The following is a 15,084-nucleotide window of genomic DNA, read 5'->3' on the forward strand; positions in this document are numbered from 1 at the left end:
TAGAAATAGTAGCTAAATCTTTCTCAAATCATATCCTATTGTCTTCAGTAAAGAAGTGCACCTTTGTCAATGTCATCATCATTATCATCATTGTTTAACGTCCACTTTCCATGCTAGCATGGGTTGGACGGTTCGACCGGGGTCTGGAAAGCCAGGAGGCTGCACCAGGCTCCAGTCTGATCTGGCAGTGTTTCTACAGCTGGATGCCCTTCCTAACGCCAACCACTCCGTGAGTGTAGTGGGTGCTCTTTACGTACCAGGTTAGCCTGGCAATGGCCACGATCGGTTGGTACTTTTTACGTGCCACCGGCACGGAGGCCAGTCCGGGTGGCGCTGGCAACAGCCACGTTCGGATGGTTCTTTTACGTGCCACTGGCACTGGTATCACAACTACAATTTCCATTGATTTTTGAGTGATTTTGATTTCAATTCCGATTTCACTTTCCTCAGCAAGTGTGTATATTTTAATATTTACGCCAGTCTACAAAATGGTGATGCTGTTTATGTTGTGAATGTTTATGTCCAGTAATTTTGTGATCTGATAAATAGTGAAACTGAAATAAATACTGGGGGTTGATTTGATGAACTAAAACCCTTGATAACGATGTAAACAGTTGACAATATTTTTATATTTCTTGCAATGAGAAAATTTTTAAATGCCTTAACCCTTTCGTTACTGTATTTCTGTTGAGATACTCTGTGTTTCTTTCAATTATTTCAAATATAACAAAGAATTTAGTAAAATAACTTAGTTATCATTCAGCTGGTGTTAGGAACAAAAGTTGTGACCAAGGTTTGGTGGAAGATTTTAATTCAAAACTTCTGAAAACAAGACATTTGTACTCATAGCCAGAGCTGGTTTCAGCTGGGTTGGTAACGAAAGGGTCAACTCATTTTACTTCTCTTCTAAATCCATGGCATGTGGCTTCAGTAAAAAAATTTATGTCTTTTGTATTTTTTTCTTCAAGGTTTTAAATAACACCTTAGCCAGAACATTTGTGTCTGGCATCGGAGTACATTGGTATGAAGATATTGACCTGACATTGTCATTTCTAGACAAGACACACGAACTGTTCCCTAATCATTTCATTTTGGGAACTGAAGCTTGTGCTGCGTCTTATCCATGGGAGCAGCCCAAAGTGGCTCTTGGAAGTTGGAAGCGAGCCGAAAGTTACAGCAAAGACATCATCCAGGTTATTTTCTTTTCTTTTATTTACTGTCTGAGTTGTGAAGGTCCAATATTGATTTTTCTTCTCTAGATGTCAGCTGTTATTTTATGAATTATTAGAAGGAGAACAGCTTACCTGCAATCTGCTGCAGTTTTTTTACTACCTATTTCTCTCCTCCATTTCACAGTTTAATGTAATCTTTCTTAATTTGCTACACACAAGAACTAACTAATTCTGTTGTTGCTGTTTATCTGGTTATTTCTGGCATGGTTTTATAACTGGATGCCCTTTATATCGCCAACCTCTTTACAGTATGTTTTAGGATGCATTTATTGTTCCAGCTGCACTGGAGACATGTCTTTCACAAGACTAAGTCTCCTCAACTTTATATAGTCCCTGTTTCTCCCTCTCTGTTTTGGTGTGTGTAATATTGTCTTATATATGGGAGGGAGAGGCCTTAGAGTCATAGCTTGGAAGTTAAAGGAACAGACGTTTAGACACCTATGAAGTGGGTATCATGATAGCTACTTGTTTATACTGACAGGATGAGTTTTGGGAGACAAGGGGCTAATATACATATAGCAGCTGTGTCTATATCAGTGGAAAAGTCAGTTGGTACAGAAAACTGGAAATGGAAGCAAGAATTGACAAACGGGTAAGGGTTGGTGACAGGAAGGGCATCCAGCTGTAAAACAATGCTTCACTTATATATTTGTCTAATTCATATTAGCATGGAAAGACATGTAAAAACAAAAGTACATATGTCTTCGTTCCTTCCTTTCTTTCATTGATGAATGTATTCCATAAAAGAGGTTATCGTTAGCACAAATTGTGACATCAATTAAATCAATGAATTATATACCAAAGTTGAATAGTTTTACCGTCCTTCTACAAAATCTTTCATGAACACACACACACCTATGCCGAAGATAAAGATCAATAAAATCTTTAATAGAGAACAAGTTTATGAAAATCCCTAAACATAATCAGCAACACTTCACTTAAGCTTTTCTCTTTCTTTCATATTGTACTCACTTCATAAGAATCTTGACTTTGCTTTTGAAATTCATATGAAAATTATCCTGCACCATCTGTTAGCAGAATTCTTAAGTTAGAAGTGACAGGTGTTTCTCAAGTTGGGTTTCCCAGAAGCCATTGCCAGACCAGTTACGTCTATGTTGTTATCATCTTTAGTTTATACTAAGTTTGAGTCAAAACAGTGAGTGAGAAGTATGAATGTTGAAGAGCAAGAGGCAAGTCTAGGCAAGCTGGGATAAGGATGTAGTTTACAGTATTTAGACAAAGCAATTTCACTTCACCTTACACTGCTAAAACCCTCAGAAAGGTCATAAACATCACCCTTCTCTAAAATTACAAGGCCTTATGTGAGGGGCGTAAGAAGTCATTATTAAGTTTTCATGTTCGTTCTTCATGCTGGCATGGGTTGGACAGTTTGAAAGGAGTTGGCCCACTGAAGGGCTAATTGAGCTCCATTTGTCATGGTTTCTATGGATGGAAGCCCTTCCTAATGCCGACCTCTTTATGGTGTGTACTGGGCACTTTTATCTTGCATTGGCTTGGACATTTTCATGAACATTTATATGTGGCACTGGCATGGGTGCTTTTACACGGCATGGGCCCAGGTGCTTTTGTGTGGCACCAGCATGGGTACCAGTGCTTTTACGTAGCACAGGCATGGGCACTGTTGTGTGACACTGGCATGGGCACCTTTACTTGGTACCAGCACCCATGAGCCCACAAGTTTAGGCTCTCTTGGCTGAGAGAGGGATGGAGAGGACATGTCTGTATGCATGGGCAGCCATGATTTTACATAGATTGGTATGTCTTCTCAAGCACCGAAAGCCACCAGAAGTCTCAGTCTTTTATATTAAAGGTGATTAACTGGAGTTGAACTATCTTTTTTTCAGTAGTAAATATTGCATTTACTCACATTAATTAATATGATGTATGATTTGTAACCATTTCATTTTTTTAACAACAGGATTTGAATCACTGGGTGACAGGTTGGACAGACTGGAATATGGCTCTTGATCTTGAAGGTGGTCCAAATTGGGCCAAGAATTTTGTTGACAGTGCTATTATTGTTAATAAAACAGCTGGGGAGTTCTACAAACAGCCCATGTACTATATAATGGCACATTTCAGGTAAACTTTGAAGTACAATAGTTTTGATATTCATATATTTTAAATACAAAAAAAAAATGAGAATACCCTGTAAATCTCTACAGGTTTTTTTCTGATGACTTTGTGTTCATGTAGTTTTGTTAGCCTTTTAGCATTGAAACTGGCCATATCTGGCACAAATATTCTACCTTGTTATAAGTTCAAACCTTCTAGATTTGGCCTCTCACACTTACCCTAGGGTGTTATTCTAAAAGTAAATAACTACATCATTTGAACTCTTGAAGCTACGAAATAATTCAAAACAATGAAAATAAATAAGTATTACATTTGACAGAGTAATCTGATTACGAAAGGGTTAAAACCGTTGTAGTTTTTGATTATGGTGATCACTGTTTGCCGAGTTTTGGTCACTTCATTTGTCAGCTCAAACTCTATAAGATTGTCCTTCATGCTCTGAAGTTGGTAAAGAGTACCTGTAATTCTAACTTCTCCCAAGATATTGTATCAGGTTGAGTGAAAAGTAAGCAACGTTTTGAACCATGAAGAATTTGTACCAGAGTTTTGAATTTTTTAAAAAACATTTTGTTTTTTGCAATTGTCTGGTAAAACAGACATAGACTTGCCCAAATGCATCAAATAAATTAACATTGATATTTTTTTCACTGTTGTTACAGTCATCTGAAATGGAACTGTCAAAGCGCAATATTAGAGCAATTTTGCTATTCAACTTCAAAAAAGGACGTAAAGCAGCTGAAACTTCTCGCGATATCAATGAAACATTTGATGAGGAAATGACCAGTGAGTGGTCAGCTCGAAAATGGTTTAAACAATTTCGCAGTGGAGACCTTAGCCTTGAAGATTGTGAGCGTCCATCTGTCATCAATGACAGTCAATTAAAGATCCACATTAAACCACTTGTAAACTGGCAAAAGAACTTCAAGTTAGCCAGAAAACTGCCTGCAACCATTTGCATGCAATTGGAAAATCAAAAAAGCTCGACAAATGGGTACCACACGATTTGAATGAAAATCAGAAAATGCGCAGATATGAAATTTGCTTGTTGCTTCTTCTCTGTAACCAGACCAATCCATTTCTTGACCATATTGTAACTTGTGATGAAAAGTAGATTCTGTGTAATAATAAAAACGTTCTTCGCAGTAGTTGGACCAAAATGAAGCACTGGAAACCTTCCCTAAACCTGACCTCTTTGAAAAGAAGGTTATGGTGACTGTTTGGCGGTGTATTGCTGGACTCATCCACTGTAACTTCTTACAACCTGGAGAAACCATTACTGCAGAAACATATTGCCAAAATGAATGAAAAATTTCTACTCCTCCATCCCAAATTGGTCAACAGAAGAGGGCCAATCATTCTTCATGACATTGCTCGATCACACGTTTCACTAATGACGCTCCAGAAGTTGAGGGAACTTGGTTGCAAAGTTCTTTCCCACCCAGCTTATTCCTCAAACCTTTCTCATACCAACTACCACCTTTTCAAGCACCTTGATTGTTTCCTGCAAGAGAAGGAGCTCAAAATCAAACCGATGCTGAAAGTGCGTTCAAGCTCCAGAACTCCAGATTTTTATGTTACTGGAATAAACAAACTTCGTTGGCAAAAATGTGTTGGTTGTAAAGGTACTTGCTTGGATGAATGAAATCCCCGCATTGCTGAAATATATGGTGATGAATTTCATGTTTCAAAACGTTGCTTACTTCTTACTCAGCCTGATACCTAAGTGAACTGAAAATGCATTTATTATTCGTGATGTTCGGTTTGATGGAGTGGTTAGAAAAATGCCTTGTTCTATTTAATCAAATACCTTTACATTCTTAGTTGAACTTCCACTAATATCAACTTTGTCTTTCATCCATATGGGGTTGTAAGGAATCTATCCAAAAATTGTTCTCTTCAACTTTATATATTTTTCTGCCTTTTTAACCTTTCTTTAAAATTTTAGGGTGGATAAATAAGTACCATTTTTCTTTTCTTGGTGCAAATATTCAGCTTAGAAGTAAAGTAATGGAGTGTGATAATGGTATTTTCTCCTTTATTAGTAATGTTAGTTATTAAGATTGGTGGATTGGCAGTATTTGTCCTACTCTCTAATATCTTTTAGGGGTTAATAAAATAAAGTACCACCCTAGTATTGAGTCGGTGGAGGCACATGACCTAGTGGTTAGAGCAGCGGACTCACGGGTTCGAATCTCAGACTGGGCGACGTGTGTGTTTATGAGCAAAACACCTAAGCTCCATGCAGGTCCGGCAGAGGGTAATGGCGAACTTCTGCTGACTCTTTCGCCATAACTTTCTCTCAATCTTTCCTCCTGCATCTTGCGGCTCATCTGCGATGGACTGGCGTCCCGTCCAGGTGGGGAACCTATATGCCAAGGAAACCGGCCCTTATGAGCCAGGCATGGCTCGAGAAGGAACAAACAACATTATTGAGTCAGACCAACCTTTTCCTTAAACCTGTTACTAACAGTGTGTAACAAAATTTTTATTGTTTTTTTCATTGGTCAGTAAGTGTTATTTCCTATTTGCGTCTATCTAGAAATGACTAGTATTCCCTTCAAATTTTGCTTTTGTGAGCTGAACACCAATGTTTTGAAGTTGACTTATTTTCTATTACATTTCAGACAGATTCAGCACAGAGTTGCTGAAGCAGAAATACCATTATAGCAAATATTCTGCTCAATACCATTAGATTTGCTGGTCAGTTTATTGACCTTAACCACTTGAGCATGTCCCTTAACGGTTGACATTATGTGCTTCTCTGATCACAAGCAGGAGTAGTGGGGGAGCATCATAGCCATGTATTGAGAGGGATTCTTTGGGGTTTGATATAAATGTAACAAAAGCACAGTTTGAAGGAAATGTTAGACATTTTTTGTACGTTCTAAGGACAAGCAAATAGGAAATAACAGTTGCTACCCAAGTACAAAAATTGTGTTACACAATTTTGCTTTTGACTTGAACTTAAAATTTATATTTTGTTTTTTTCTTTAAAACAGTAAATATATTTTACCTGACTCTGTAAGAATTGAAATCACAAACATACCAAAATTTTTAGATGTAGTTGGTTTTCTCCGTCCCGACAAAGCTACAGTTGTCGTCATTGTCAATCGGTAAGTCTAAGATTTACTTTTATTTCTTTATTATTAAGATTTTACTTATATTTTCTTGACAAGCACATACACAAACCATTTCTTCAATAAATAATACTTAACCCTTTTGATACCAACCCGGCTAAAACCGGCTCTGGCTCTGTTGTACAAATATCTTGTTTTCATAAGTTTTGAATTAAAATCTTCCACCAAACCTTAGTCACAATTTGTTCCTAACACTAGCTGAATGATAACTAAGTTATTTTACTAAATTCTTTGTTATATTGAAAGTAACTAAATTCTTTATTATATTGAAAGTAAAGGCAGAGGGGCTCTTAAAAGATAACATTCTTTACCATGGAGTGGTAGCTGTTAGGAAGGGCATCCAGCTGTAGAAACACTGCCAGATCGGACTGGAGCCTGGTGCAGCCTCTTGTCGAACCGTCCAACCCATGCTAGCATGGAAAACGGATGTTAAACGATGATATCATCTGACACAGCATATATCTAGTATGTTGCACCCAAGAATCCAATGTACATACACCACTTTGGCTTTCTCTACCAGAAAGTCTCTTTACTGTGAAGCATGTTTTTTTGTTTTGTCTTAGATGATACATCCATTGTCTTGGATGTTGTTGACATCTTGCATTTGTAAAATTGTTGGCCATTCTGCAGGAGACAACACACTTTCAGTTGAGTGAACTGGAGCAATATGAAATGAAATACCTTGCTGAAGAACATAATGTACTACCTATACTAGGAATCGAACCCAAGACCATGCAGTCATGAGTCCAAAAGCCTTGCCCCACTTACCAAATGCCTGCTGGTCTTCACAATACAGATTACAGGCTTCAAGACCTAAATCTCATGATACTGGTTGTAATTAGAACATTCACTGATTAATCAACAATATACTAAATGGACACATACACCTTGGAAGCTTTTATGAAGGGGTGCTGAAAAGTTCCTGGCTTTAAGGGTATTACAGGAGGCCCAACTTTCTGAGTTCTTTTACAGGGCTTAGAAAAACTGAAGGACCATGGCAATAAGTGTGTGAATTTGAGATGGGAATATGTTGAATAAAATCATAACTGATCCACTTTTACCCAAAGCCAGGACCTTTTCAGCAGCCCTGACCCTGTATGTTATTTAATGAATATCTATGGATTCTGTTTATTAATATCAATATTTCATTTTTCTTCTTCAGACAAGATCAAAGTGTTAAATATACAATACGTGACCCACACCTAGGACAAATTGTAGGTAATGCCGATCAACATTCAATCCAGACATTAATTTGGTGGAACAAATGATGTAAGTATATTGCAAAATCTGACCTCACCAACAACCTTATTGCCTCTCTCCACAAACGTCTTTAGATCATAAATTGAGAGAACCACTTAAATACCTGAAAGATAAAACATGCCTGCCATATCTTAAAAAAAAAAAAACATCCATTGGACAGTCTTGGATATACATCAACAGATAGAATGCTGATGACTGGAACATCATGTTGTTGTTGAATAACTTCAACCAATCTCAAAATTCTTGTTGATTCATCTATAAAACTGAAATAAACCTGAGTCTAATCCATTCTAAATACCAGACTGTAATATTTCTACCTACTTTCTAATGGCTTAAACTAAATTGCCCAATGATGGATGTCACACATTAGAAACAGTGAAGCAGAAAATATATTTCATGTTTAATTATTTCACTTAATTATGTGATGTAATTAGTTTCATCATCACTAAAGCAGGCATGTAAATATCCATCAATTTACGCTCTAGCTTGTATCTCGACATATATATATTCCAATCCTTTTCTGTTGTAAACATTATAAAGGAATTTTAGATGGATGAATCAAGAAATATAGACTGTTAATACACCTTTATAATGAGAGACTCAGGACAACTTTAGATACATAAAGGTATAAAAAGTAATAGCAAACTACTTAAGACAATTTTAGTTTCCAAGTTTTATTTGAGAAATATAAAAAGAAAAAAAATGAAGATGTTCCACACTATTTAGTCCAGGCTATTAAGAGTTGAAGAAAGTTCTATGGAAATAAAATATTAGCATTCTGGTGAAATATTGCTTAACATTATTGATGCTGCCTTCAGTTTGAGAGGGGCTCTTAAAAGATAACATTCTTTACCACGTATTTGTTATGGAATACTAACATTTTAGAAAATCTGAACAAAAACTAACAATTATACTGGTTTGATAGGAGGAGAGAGAGAAATATTTTTCAATTGAAATGTTTAAGTTATTTATCAGTTGCTTGTGAAATAACTTCCTGTCGATCTGCCTTAGCAACATAAAGATCAGCTTTGAAAATGTATATAATTTAATGGAATTTTATTGAAATAATCTCTTGGAGATGGACGACACTAGAAGTTTAGGAAATTCTTTGCAAGCTTTGCCGAAGAAATACAGAAAGTGAAGATTTTCTACCAAGTCAAATATGTATTTACCAGCCTTAATCACTGTCTATTTTCACTTTTGGTATTTTAATTAAAACACCCTATCATTTTCTTAATTTCATTTCAAGGAACCAATTCACAAGTTGCTAACACCTACGAAATAAAGACGTTGGAATCGATTTTGAAAAAAAAAACCCAAAGTATTTACTTTTCTTAAAAATAAAGTATTAAAAACTATCCTCGCAGTTGTCTTTAATTAATAAATTATGCAAAGGATTAGGGGAAAAAAACCCACGCAAATCCAGGCTCGGCCAAGAGTACATTAGATTAGTGAACAAAGGGAGATAAATTTATTACCTCCCTTAGATGCACGCTAATCCACAGACAAATGCTAACATTAAAAATTCTGAAAATCTAATTAGTAGCGTCTCATTTATTTAGTGTCAGAAAGAAGTGTAAAATTTAATGGCTGTAATTTGATCAGTCTTGTAGAGACATCTTACACAAGATATAGCTGTAAAAATGTATTAAAAGGAAGACTTATAAAAAGTTTTTACAACCACAAGAAATCAGTAAAATCTCAAGAAAAAAAAAACAAATCTTAAGAAGTGTCGCAGTTTTAAGGTAAATGTTTTGAAAAATACTGAAAATTGAATTGAGATAAATAGTTCAGGTTTGTTTTAGGTAAAAAGGTTGGAATCAAAATTACCATAATTTTGCTTTTATCAAACACACGGATTGATGTTAATGTTTTACAATCCAGTGTTTTTCATTCTTTTTATGATGTGGTGTATGGGATTTTTTTGCTCTCGTATTAAAGTTATACACAAATGCAAAAAAATTAACAATTTTTGAAAAACATGTAACCAAAGTTTTGGAAGTTAACTTTCAGGTATTTTGTTGGGAATTTTTTTTTTTTTTTTAATTTTCTTCTTTTTACCAATGAATATTCAAGTAACTTTTTTAACGATTCACCATACTACAGAAAGAAGTGTTTCATCATAGACAAATGTACAAACAAATGAGAAAATTCAAGTTAGAAATCTTGTAAAGCAAATTGTGTTTTGGAATCCATAATCCTCTGAAAGTAAGAGATGTTCGTGTCAGGCAAACATTAACAATGTGGAAAAAGTCCTCTCGATGTAATGGCTTTATTTTGTCCAGGAATGACACTAAAGACACTAAAAGATGTTTAATCCTCTGGGAGCCGTAACCTAGACTCACATCAACTTCAAGGAGGACTGAAGGAGCCACTTTTGTTAAACCGTGAAGGAATTTCACTTGATTCTTTAGAAGGTTCTGGTGCTTTCAAATTAATCCCCAAGCCTTTGTATATACTGAGAGCCTAAAAGAGAAACAGACACATGAACATCAATGTTTATATTTCAATTTTGCAAAATATCTTCGTCTATGTCATGAATGGTCCTAAATAATATATTAGATCAATTACTATATAGCTTAATTTCTATAATATGAACCCCTTTTTGATACTGAAGCAAGTCATAATAAACCTTTATTGGTGGTAATATGACGTGATGGTCATGTTGTCCGAATAGGTATAATTGTTAGTTTCCTATTGGTTAAAATTACAGCCCATATTTGAACTCTAAACTTTCATCAAAGAGAAATCTTTCGCAAAATATGGTTCTTAGAATTCAGGTATGAGCAGTTATAAAAACCCTGACTTTTGGTGATCATCGGTTGTCATTCTACTCCAAGACACTCACTCTCAGTGATCATTGGTTATGAATCGACCTCCACGACACTCTGTGTTCGTTGGTTGTCACTCATTTCCACGACACTCACTCTTTTGAGATACTGGCAATTGTTATGCCATGTCCATTACTCAATTCAACAAGTCTATTTTGAATTGTTGTGTAAAACTCTAGTAGCTTAGTATGGAAGAATTAGTTAATATAAATTTTATGTCATAATTCTCTACGACAGTTTTCTTTTGACTTATAAATGTACTGTAAATATTAAATGAAAGTAAATAAACTAATTTCGTAAATAATTTCTTTCTTCATTGTCTTCAACCTGTTGATGAAATTTATTTCTGCAACTATGGAACTGCTATTATAGTGGTGAAAAAGAGTGAGCTTATTTTCTTCAACATGCATTCTACGTTTCAGTGTCTTGGTGTTTATGCAGCCTGAGTTAAGATTTATGTATTGTGATAATACTTATAATTAAGTTATGTGATGGGTTCATCACTGTCGATTTCTCCTCAATAAACATCTATATTTATTATCTTTTCCAAGTCAAAAACATTTTAAACCAGACAAGCACATAAAGATATCTATATACACATACGAACACATGCTAACAGCTCTGCCAGTTCACCGTTTTAGATGAGGATGGTAATGTTAACACCATGAAACTGAAGGAAGTATTATATTTAGGACAATAAGTTTTGTTAAATCTCTTCAAGCATTTCTTTGGCCACAGTTTAGAGTCTTTATGGGTCATTTCAGGTAATGTGATGGTGATGGTATCGTTATGCAAAATGACTGGTAGCCATGGCTGTGGAATCTTTGCAGTTCTGCAGCAATAGCAATGCTAGTTGTTATTCTAGAGTTAATTCAGAACCGACACAGACCAACCTTCACAATAATCAATTGTAAAGCTGCAGGATACAAATTTTATTTAACTGTCAAATGTCAAGAAAGAAGTACAGCTGTTTGCAGTGGAGAAAAATCCAATTTCCTCACTAATAATCCTTCTTCTCATTCCTCACCAATATTTACCTAATTTTAGCTAAGCTACAAGAAAGCAAAGAGCAATATTATAAAGTTATACCTGTGTCACCATGCCAGAGATATCATTAGTATTTGCTGGGACCACAACAGTATTGCCAGTCTTTGCAAGTTGAGAGAAAGCGTAGACATATTCTTCAGCTATTTTCATAGATACTGCATCAGAACCATGCTTTAAAAGAAAAGACAAAAATCAAAAGTAAGAGTCAAAACTATTGAAAAAGTTGCAAGTCACAATTAAAATTTTAGGAAAATAAAAATAAGAAATAAGTGGAAATTATACCGGTGAAGGCACAAAAAGAAAATTACTCTCCCCAGACACAACAGAAGGTAAGAAACAATTTACTTAAAACAGGTGAGAATGCATTGTAATGAACTGGATGAAACCAGGCCATACTGCTACACTACGCACCATAATCAGAGGTTTCATAAAATATCGTTAGTTTCTATAGGTTACCTTCAGGTTATACTCAACAGAAATAAAAACTGATTGAAACAGCAAATCATCTAATTCTTAGGAACCACATCACATTTCTCCTCCTCCTCGTCGTCGTCATCATCATCATCAGCCGCCACCGCCATCACCACCACCACCACTTAACATGGACTTGATGCTTTTTACACGCACCAACATCAGTAATTCTTAATTCATAGTGATAGGCAGTGGTATGGCTGTATGGTAAAAAATTGGCTTCCCAACATGACTCCAGACCCTATTCCAATGTGTGGTGCTACCTTGGGTTTTTTTTTACTATAGCCTAAGGGTGACCAAAGCCATGTGAGTGGATTTGGTGAACAGAAAATGAAAGCTCATTGTGTGTGTGTGTGTGAGTGTCTCTTTGCCATGACATCGCATAATGGTTGATGTCAGCATTAACTCGTATCCAAATAATTAATCTGTAGTGAGTGATTGAGGCCTCTTCATCCTGATGGGTGCAAAGGGTTCTGGTACCTAAAGAGGCTGTTCAGGCCAAGGGTTGTATAGAAGAGCCAGGAGCATTGATTGCAGGAGAGGGTCGATGGGGGATGAGGAAGTGCGAGTTTATTCTTTGCATCGTTGACATCTGATCCCTGCCTCTTGGCAAATGTCACAGTCATGCAAGCAATGTCCTTTGTTCCTTATCTTCTGAGAAAACATGTCTGGTTATGGGGGAATATTATCTTACTTGGCAGGTGAGGGTGGGTGACAGAAGGGTATCCCAATGGAGAAAATCTGCCTCAACATAAATTCTGTCCAACCCTTGTGGGCGTGGAAAAGTGAAAGTAAAAGCATTGACGATGATGATAACTGATTAAACGATTAAGATGCTTGCCTACTGAACCAGTATTCAAACATGCTGAAGTGAAAGTATGTTACACCAGCCATTTCATGACTGATTTTGATGGCATTAAAACATGCGCCTAGTCACAGTACAGGGGTTTCTAAATAACTGTTTGGATTTGAAATACAATTTACATCACCAATGAATAACAAATCTAATTAAAACAAAAAAGTACTTACGTTCTCTGCAATGGCATTTGCTATTAAGAGAATAGATTCAGACTTTGCTTTGGCTCGTTTCACAATGGCTTCAGCTTCACCTTAAAGAATAATGGGAAACTTTGAGAGGGGATAAAGAAGAAAATGGAAAAAAAAAAAAATGATTTCTGGTTTAATATATGGAGTAGTTTCATGTTTATATTTTCAAACAATCATGACTAATTAATCATCCTAAAAGGCATTCATTATCCATTGCAACGACCTCTCTCCTAACACTAGAATATAAATTATCCAATGCTTGTTGCTCTACATGTGCTCTGCTGTTTTATGCTCCACCTCATTCCTCAAATCTTTTCTTTTTCAAGATGTTTTCCACTTACTATTTTCCATGCAGTGTAAGCTAGTAATTTACTGTTTCGGATACCTTAGTCTTAGAAACCAACCTCTTTAGAGTTAGCAGTACAACATAAGTTGCTGGTTCAGCCTGTTAGTATTTGACAATATGTAGTGGTATTAGATTAAAGCAGAGTCAAAATTAACAAGAAACACAGCAAGGCCTAAAAAGCACCATCCGTACGTGGTCGATGCCAGCGCCACCTTGACTAGCTTCTGTGCCGGTGGCATGTAAAAAGCACCAACCAATCGTGGCCGTTGCCAGCCTTCCCTGGCACGTAAAAAGCACCCACTACACTCACAGAGTGGTTGGCATTAGGAAGGGCATCCAGCTGTAGAAACACTGCCAGATCAGACTGGAGCCTGGTGCAGCCTCCTGGCCTCCCAGACCCCGGTCAAACCGTCCAACCCATGCTAGCATGGAAAACAGACAGTAAACGATGATGATGACAGCAAGACCTAAATTCCCGACTAATTTTACTTGATGGCCCAAAGGAGAAGGAAGATAAAGGAAATACAAGTTGCTTACACAAACGTCAATATTTTATTGACACTTAGCGAAATACCAAACAAAATATTGAAGCTATTCATCTAATTTAAGATTGACAGTATGAAATTTCAAGAGATTTGGCTGCAATTTCTAGTAAGTTGAGTGACCTCAGAGGAGTCCTCAAAGTACTACGCTGCAAAGTAGTTTCAATAAGTGCAGAAGATGAACCCCCTGTAGCACTCTGGCTGAGCCTAACTCTTGCCCCACCAGATTCTGTCGAAGGAGCTTCTGTATAGGTAGGTGGCTGAGCTGCAAGAACTAATAGCCAAATATCTCCTATCATACCTTACTACCTGGCAGCATGAGAGAAGTTGTCTCAAGATCAGTAGCTCTATGTATAACACCAAGTTGTTTAGCTGATTACCTGTGTGCCAAAGGTCAGTTCAATTAAAGTTAACCTACATTTACAAATCAACCATCAAATCATCAACAACTCCTCATTTTTGAGCCTTTAACCATTCAGTATTCAAACAAGCCATATCTGGCCCAAATATTCCACCTGTTTTATATTCAGACTGGCCATATCTGGACTCTCACACCAACCCTACAATATCATTCTACAAATTAATAGCTACCTCATCAAAACTTCAAAGCTACCTGATAAAGTAAGATGAATTCATAACGTGTGAATAAAAAAGCATTACTTTTGGCAGAATAATGTGAATGCTACAGGGTGAATACTTTAAGCAACAATAATGGGACCAAAACAAATTCTTACCAGCAGCTTGATTTATCCGTTCTAGTTTGTTAGCTTCTGATGCCAAAATGATGGATTGTTTGTTACCTTCAGCTACATTAATATCAGCTTCACGGATACCTTGAAAAAAATTGATGTTTATGGTTAGATGAGTACAAATGCAAGAGAGGAAGAAAATACCAAAAGTAGGTACTGGGCAGTAACACTAGAGTCAGGGAAGTGGAAATACCTGAAAACACTAGCAAGAAAGTCAATAACAAAAAAAAAAAATATTGGGAATATAATCTTTCCCATGACTTTTCAATTGGAAAGCATTTCATGGACAATGCTTAATTCCAGATTTTGTAGTGTTGAATAGAAT

The 15,084-nt window shown here is 36.3% G+C and overlaps 2 protein-coding genes across 3 annotated transcripts in view; one reads left to right on the plus strand and one right to left on the minus strand.

Annotated features, from left to right (window-relative positions):
* Positions 1-9,084, plus strand: part of LOC115220268 (lysosomal acid glucosylceramidase) — a 50,163-nt gene extending 41,079 nt beyond the window's left edge. Inside the window, exons 7-11 of one of the 2 annotated variants that reach the window (XM_029790376.2) lie at positions 969-1,193; positions 3,172-3,335; positions 6,329-6,442; positions 7,629-7,735; positions 8,976-9,084. In XM_029790376.2, the coding sequence (XP_029646236.1) occupies positions 969-1,193; positions 3,172-3,335; positions 6,329-6,442; positions 7,629-7,734 (609 nt within the window). In that variant the 3' untranslated portion in view covers position 7,735; positions 8,976-9,084. Of the gene's footprint in view, positions 1-968; positions 1,194-3,171; positions 3,336-6,328; positions 6,443-7,628 lie in introns of both variants that reach the window. The other variant, XM_036509977.1, reaches the window with a different exon arrangement.
* A 544-nt stretch (positions 9,085-9,628) lies between these two features.
* Positions 9,629-15,084, minus strand: part of LOC115220269 (stomatin-like protein 2, mitochondrial) — a 29,746-nt gene continuing 24,290 nt past the window's right edge. Inside the window, exons 8-11 of the mRNA XM_029790377.2 lie at positions 14,745-14,843; positions 13,105-13,184; positions 11,647-11,775; positions 9,629-10,192 (exon numbers count right to left, since the gene is read on the minus strand). Coding sequence (XP_029646237.1) covers positions 10,079-10,192; positions 11,647-11,775; positions 13,105-13,184; positions 14,745-14,843 — 422 coding nt within the window. The 3' untranslated portion in view covers positions 9,629-10,078. The remainder of the gene's footprint in view (positions 10,193-11,646; positions 11,776-13,104; positions 13,185-14,744; positions 14,844-15,084) is intronic.

The sequence above is a fragment of the Octopus sinensis genome, linkage group LG16 (genome assembly GCF_006345805.1).
Source record: "Octopus sinensis linkage group LG16, ASM634580v1, whole genome shotgun sequence".
NCBI classification, from domain to species: domain Eukaryota; kingdom Metazoa; phylum Mollusca; class Cephalopoda; order Octopoda; family Octopodidae; genus Octopus; species Octopus sinensis.